At 31.7% G+C, this 6380-nt stretch overlaps 1 protein-coding gene across 3 annotated transcripts; it reads left to right on the top strand.

The window, feature by feature from the left end:
• Positions 1-3855: 3855 nt before the first annotated feature.
• LOC141706760 (uncharacterized) lies at positions 3856-6171 on the top strand. 3 transcript variants are annotated; one of them, XM_074509589.1, is made up of 5 exons: positions 3856-4483; positions 4894-4939; positions 5027-5093; positions 5180-5617; positions 5719-6171. In XM_074509589.1, the coding sequence occupies exons 1-4, from the start codon at positions 4418-4420 to the stop codon at positions 5238-5240; spliced, it is 240 nt and encodes a 79-aa protein (XP_074365690.1). In that variant the 5' UTR covers positions 3856-4417; the 3' UTR covers positions 5241-5617; positions 5719-6171. The 3 variants fall into 3 exon arrangements, with proteins under 3 accessions (XP_074365690.1, XP_074365688.1, XP_074365689.1); XM_074509587.1 differs by lacking the exons at positions 4894-4939; positions 5027-5093 and having other exon boundaries at positions 5719-6170; XM_074509588.1 differs by lacking the exons at positions 4894-4939; positions 5027-5093 and having other exon boundaries at positions 5387-5617; positions 5719-6169.
• The last annotated feature ends 209 nt before the right edge of the window (positions 6172-6380 follow it).

Genomic DNA, 6380 nt, shown 5'->3' on the forward strand with positions numbered 1-6380 from the left:
TGAAGCAAATGGTCATGCAAGAAACGAAGGATGGAGAGTTGATCATAATCCTCCTCCCAAGAAACAGAAGGATTACCGCAAAAGACTTCAGAGGAAGATTTAAAGCAGTGGCCCTACAGGTTAACTTTTGATGTATTTTCCTATTAATTTACAGGACAAGTATATCCTAGTTACGCACGGTTTATTTAAAAGTACTTTTTTGCAGATATATTGTTTTTTTCCCTTTACAAACACGGCCTTAATCGGTATTTAAAAATAAATAAATTATATAACTGCAAAAGATAGTGATTGTGTTGCAAGTTTCCAAATGCTATATGCTGATTGGATCCATGGACGCCTCCACGTGTTTGATAACTTTATACGAACCTATGGTTATAGAAACATTTTGTACTTGGTGAAGTTGTTGTATTATCTCTTTTGTAGTTTGCCTGTGTATATGTTTTCACATCTAAGATCATATTTGTAGGTATAGAAATGGCAGGACAGTAAAAATTGTAGGCAAAGAGTTTCTTGGGTACATGAATGTTGGTGGTTATTATCAATCCACATATATTAATATGAATTTGTGGACAGCTTTCTTTCTTTGTCTTCCATAGTTATGAGTTTCGACTTAGGGTTTCTCTTTCATCTTGTGGGAATCTCAACATGATATCGCACATCAGGAACATTGACAGCAGCCTTTAGTTTCTCATTTGGCTACCATACATATTTGTCTGTTTCGGATATCTGGTATGCACTGACATTTTTGAACCTAAATACTCTGTCACTGGTTGTAATGTGTTGTGACATGAAATAAAACAAAGATCATAGAAACAGGACTGGGCTAAGTTGGCAGTGACATTTAAGTACCTATTAAAACCTCTGCTATTTGTAAATTGTTGACGTTTTTGTGCTATGTATGTGTGTCATTTAGTAATCTTTTGCATATCACCAAAATGGTGCTACTCAGTACAATGCTACATTTTCAACTCCCTCTCACTGTTAGTTTCTAAGGAAATATATTACTTACTTAAAAGTAGAAGAGCCCTATGCTAAACGCTGCTTTAATATTTTTTGAAAGCATTTCATTTGTTTTAAGTAGGTAAAATAAAGTTAAGTGCGTTTACCTTTTATTAACACAATATGAGAGAAAAATGATCATACTGACACGTTTAAATTAGTGCCACATTTTAGTACATGCACAATACATTTAAGTTATAGTTGAAACACATGTGTGCGTTATGTTTTACATAAGTGACACTTGAAGGCTTTTCAGATGTGCCATTTAGACACTTCTCCTTCTCAATGTTATTTTGATCATTTGCCACATAATAATAAAGGAGAAGGAATGTAGACTTTGCGATCTTGTTGCTCAATTAGATTTCTTGATACTATGAAGGCTTGCCGGAGTGAAATTTAAAGTATTTAGCTCGTCCTCTTTTGTTTCTGCTACCTGGACTGACCAAAAAATATGGTTTACAGTGAAGTGAGGATAGAAGGTTTGGAAACATTGGGTTATCTAGACAACCTGTCTGATCGAAAATGCTTCGCTGAACAAGGAGATGCAATTACTTTTGAATCTGAGGTATATAGTCTTATGTGTGGTTCCCTAGTACTTAGTTTTTTACTTCAATAGTGCACAATAAATGAGCATAGCTGTCGTCATCTCCGGTTTAGTGACACTCTTCTTGGAATTAAGGGATGTAAAAACTTAATTATGAACTAAGATTAGTCGAGGAAAATATGTGCAGTAAACCTCCTCATAAAACGTATATCAATTTTAGATATATAGAAGGGAGGAATATGAAATTTCCAAACTCTATTCACTTATACAATCTTGATTATCTATGTGTGTGTGTATACTGTGTGTGTATACATATGATTGTGGCACAGTTAGACCATTTGACTGAATTATTTTACTATCTTTAAGTTTGTCTGTGATTTTTTTTTTTAATTTTATTATTGAACTGCTACTTCTACTTCATAAATTTCTGAAATACTTGCAGAAACAATGAAGAAAATGCTCCATGAATCCCCTCCCCCGTTGTCGTATAGTTTCCAGGTAATTGTCCATTCTTTTTAAATTAATGCAAGATTTGTAATATTTGTAATATTTTTATTATAGAAATTCATGCAACTAAAATCAATAGATTTTTGCAAAAAAAATAGATAAATCCCACTAGAATTGAAATACTACCCAACATAATACCTATGTGATCAGTGCAACCATATTGAGAGGTTAAGAAACATAGTGTCTTACCCATCATCGAGACTCATAAATCACATTTGGTTGATGCAAAAGTAGTCAATTTTTACCTTTTAAGTATTCACATTTGGAGTTATAAATCTCATATGGATACTCTGAATACCATATTTATCATTTAGTCATTTGTACCTTTGAGGTATCAATTTTTTTGGGTACGTATTCCAAATTACTCCATTGGAGACCGGTCACAACTCATTCTAAATGGTTTACATAGTTAATGTCTGTTATATCTTTTACCGACAAATATTAAATCATACATATTTTACTTATTCATGGAAGTGGTGTGCATGACTGTAACATGAGAAGGTCTAGTAATAAGTTCCTTAAGGTTAATATTATTGATATTGTTATATACTTGTTTCTTATAATTTTCTGAACCAGTGTCCTGGTTTTCAGCTGTTGCTTGAGGAAGCTATTGCAGGCCATCTAAAGCCATAGCATCTGACCGTGATTGGCTCAGATGAAGCCTCAAAATATTATTCCTGCGGATTCTTCTTCAATGTCCATCCAATTATTTAGAGCAGCTGCAACCTACTAGATGCGGTAATGCCCAGAAACATGGGTGCAGAAAGTAAAAGGTGCAGATAATACTTTAGTCTCTTCATTTTTTTCAAAGTCCCCGTTTATTATCTTTTTGCGTATATAGTTGATAAATACTTGGTATTCCTTCCTTTCCTCTGCGGTAATTGTTCGTATTCCCAATTGAATGCCGCTTTGGAGATTGTTCAGATTCCTAATTGGCATAGAATTTGTAGATATATAAAGTCTTACTTTTTCACAACTGTTGAAAGAATTTACTTTACTGGATATGTGAGGTCTCAAATACAATGCCTTGCTAGCTTTTAATCAGAGTCTTAATTTTAACCATCTAGTCTTCTGTTCTAGCCAAAGAAATATTAAATGTGTACAGGCTCCTTCATTTTCCTAGTCCAGATACCATGACTAAAGTTCATTTAATTTTATCTGAACAACAGATAGTAAGATTGCAGTTTTCCAGTGTACTGGGCCTAGTTCTCACTTTCTTCCGTTGTAAAAGGTTAACATTCACATTGGGTACAAAACTGGTCTCATAAGTTTCTGTAGCAAAACTTATGTTATTCCATGTGACCACATATTCTCATAAGCCTTAACTTCTTTTTTCTGACTGCTGCTTTGAATTCGTAATTGTTTCCTTTTTGACAATGATGTTTACTAAATAAATGTGCTTCTGTGATTGGTTTGTCTACCTTTCTCTTAACTTCCTATAGCAGATATAGACGCTACTCTATCCCCTGATAATGGCCGTACAATGGCCGTACAGTATTTTCAGAGTAAACTTTCTTGTCGAATATGGACTTAGAGTATTTGTTTAACTAGGGATTTTTGTTTAATTTTCTTAAAAATATTAAATAATATAGAGAGAAATGTTTACTTAACTTTTCGGTTAATGAAAAAAAATGTAAGCTGATATACTTTTTCAAGTATGTTAGAAAAATATATGTCGTGTTGTCATATGATATAGATTAATTTTAAGGTATATTACAATTTTAATAAGGAAATGATTTAAGAATAATTTATTTAATTAATAATAAAATAAAATAATTTCAACATGTGTTTTTTAATTTGTGTTGATTAATTTATAAAATGTGATAATTATTAATTTATACTCATATAAAGATTCAAATTAAAATATAATTTGTTCTTATATTATTTTAATGATAAAACGTAAGATTTAATTTAATAATCTTTATAAAGTTTCGATAGTATGTATATTGTAATATTTTATTTAAAAGAATTTAGATTTATATTTTAAGATTAGGTAATTCATACCCAACATATCTTTAACAAAGTGTTGAATTTAGGCACAATATTGTTAACGGCAAACAAAACATAGAACGTGATAATTATAAATTTATAAAATGTGATAATTATTAATTTATAAGCATATAAGGATTAAAATTAAAATATATTTTTTTCTGATATGATTTTAATGATAAAACGTAAAATTTAATTTAATAATCTTTACACAATTCCAATAGTATGTATATTGTAATATTTAATTTAAAAGAATTTAAAATTTTAAAGATTAGGTAATTCATACCCAACATATCGTTCATAAAGTGTTGGATTTAGGTAAAATACTGTTAACTGCAAACAAAACATAGAACAGAGAGCTCTGCCGAGGGAGAATCGATGGCTACTACTTCAAATCATGGAAACCAACTCTCTCAATCAGAAGATTATGAACAATTTATGGAGGTTAGTATCCCCATCTATCCATGTTTTAGTTATTTATCAATTGGTCGTAAAGTTCATGGCTAATAGTTTGTTTAATGAGATTTGTATATGTAATTCTCCATTTGTATGTATAAGAGTAACAAATACTGAACTTTACTTAGCCGATTTTAGTATGTATTGTGTCCGTCAGTAGTTCGCATGCGAGATAGAGTATCGTCGGGGGGGGGGGTTCGTATTGATGTTGATTGCATGTTTTAGTTCGGAGTCATATAGACAATGATTTGAATTCAAATTGATATAATTAGTTCACCACTGGATGCCTATACTTCCGTGTAGCAGATTGATAAGATTTCCTAAAGTAGATTATTCACGAATTTTTGAAAATTTCTTCATGAGCTGTTTTGGATTGAGTTTTAAATTTCAATGTTCAGGAACTTAAGAGAAAGCACGACTCATGGAATGTTGACTGTGATATGGGTAAATATGTCAGACAATATTTTTAATTGCTTGTTGGATGCTTATTTAAAAACTTAGGTATACATGATTGATAAATGTTAAATGTAGGTAGAGGACGAAAACCGTTAGGCAGTTTGTTTCTGCAAATGTGGAGAAAGATGAGGATGGAACATTTGTAAATTTTTAACTGATTGTATTTGAATGTTATTAAGAAGTTGAATTTATATTGTACCTCACTGCATTATCTATCGAAAATTGCAGAGAGTTCCGTCTAGTTTTATTGATAAATTCAGGAGTAAACTTCATTCCCAAGTACACCTAAAGTGCAAGACAATTGTTTGGAATGCGGAATATGATAAGTATCGAAAAAAAATCTGTGGCCTTCAAGAATTTATGAGATTTTATGATTTAAAGATGTATTTTGTTGTTGTTTTTGATTATTATGGATATGGCAACTTTACTATCCAGTGTTTCAACCATATGGCTGTTTCGATTACACATCCATCAGTTGAGCCAATGTTTTTCTTCAACAAAGAGAACTATAACAATTGGATTGTGGATAAGTTTATATATTGTCGTAATCATGATATTACTGAGAGGTACCTGGCTTGTATTCACTACAATGCTGTAAGACTTGATTGTGAACAATCCTTGATGGTGATCAGACAATACTCAAGTATGGAGGACTTGGATAATATGGTAAGAACTCTCTCTATCTATAAATTTATTATTTACCTCATATGTATAAACATTTGGTTTACTTATCTTAAATCTAATATTCAATGTGCTCAATTGAACAGGAACTGCCTACTCATTTGTAAACTTTGTATAAGCGATGGAAAGGAATGTCCAAGATCTCACTACAAGAAATTTGCAATCACACAACACCTATGAAACAACGGTTGACAAAAAAACTGTTGCCCCAAATTCGTAGACAACTGTGAATTTCCTTTCCTTGAAAAACTGTTGTTGGAGTACATGTAGAACAACGGTTATAGCTGTTTTTTGAAAGACTTGTCTCTGTGGCATCCTCTTACCGAGATAGGCAACAGTTCGGTTTCTGCACTGTTGTCATAAATCTTTCACATAACAGTCAAAAACCGTTGTTAATAAGCTAACTTATGGTAGTGTGAGACTACAGTTTTTGGCCTTATGTTGTGTAATTTAGACAAGTGTTTATTATAACACTTATCTTATTGAACATCAAATAATGGTTTTTATATACCATTATTAAAAGGAAAGCTCACAGACAATGGTTATTAGTAGTGTTGGGTAAATGAGGTTCAAACAACCGGTCTTGTGTCTTGTTGTCTGAACACCTTATTTAGATGATTGTTTTACACATTGTGACAGTAACCGTTGTCTGTTGAGTAATGGTAAAAAAAAAATTGACTTGCAAATATGCAACTCCCCACAAAACAGATCCAAAAACATTTAACCAAGAAATTTCCAAACCATGAAT

The sequence above is a fragment of the Apium graveolens genome, chromosome 2, assembly GCF_009905375.1.
Source record: "Apium graveolens cultivar Ventura chromosome 2, ASM990537v1, whole genome shotgun sequence".
Classification (NCBI taxonomy): domain Eukaryota; kingdom Viridiplantae; phylum Streptophyta; class Magnoliopsida; order Apiales; family Apiaceae; genus Apium; species Apium graveolens.

Coding starts and splice junctions, on each gene's coding strand:
- LOC141706760 (XM_074509587.1), top strand. CDS start 4,418: ATGGCTACTACTTCAAATCATGGAAACCAACTCTCTCAATCAGAAGAT. Junction 4,484..5,179: donor ATTATGAACAATTTATGGAG/GTTAGTATCCCC, acceptor CGAAAATTGCAG/AGAGTTCCGTCTAGTTTTAT. Junction 5,618..5,718: donor TGGAGGACTTGGATAATATG/GTAAGAACTCTC, acceptor TCAATTGAACAG/GAACTGCCTACTCATTTGTA.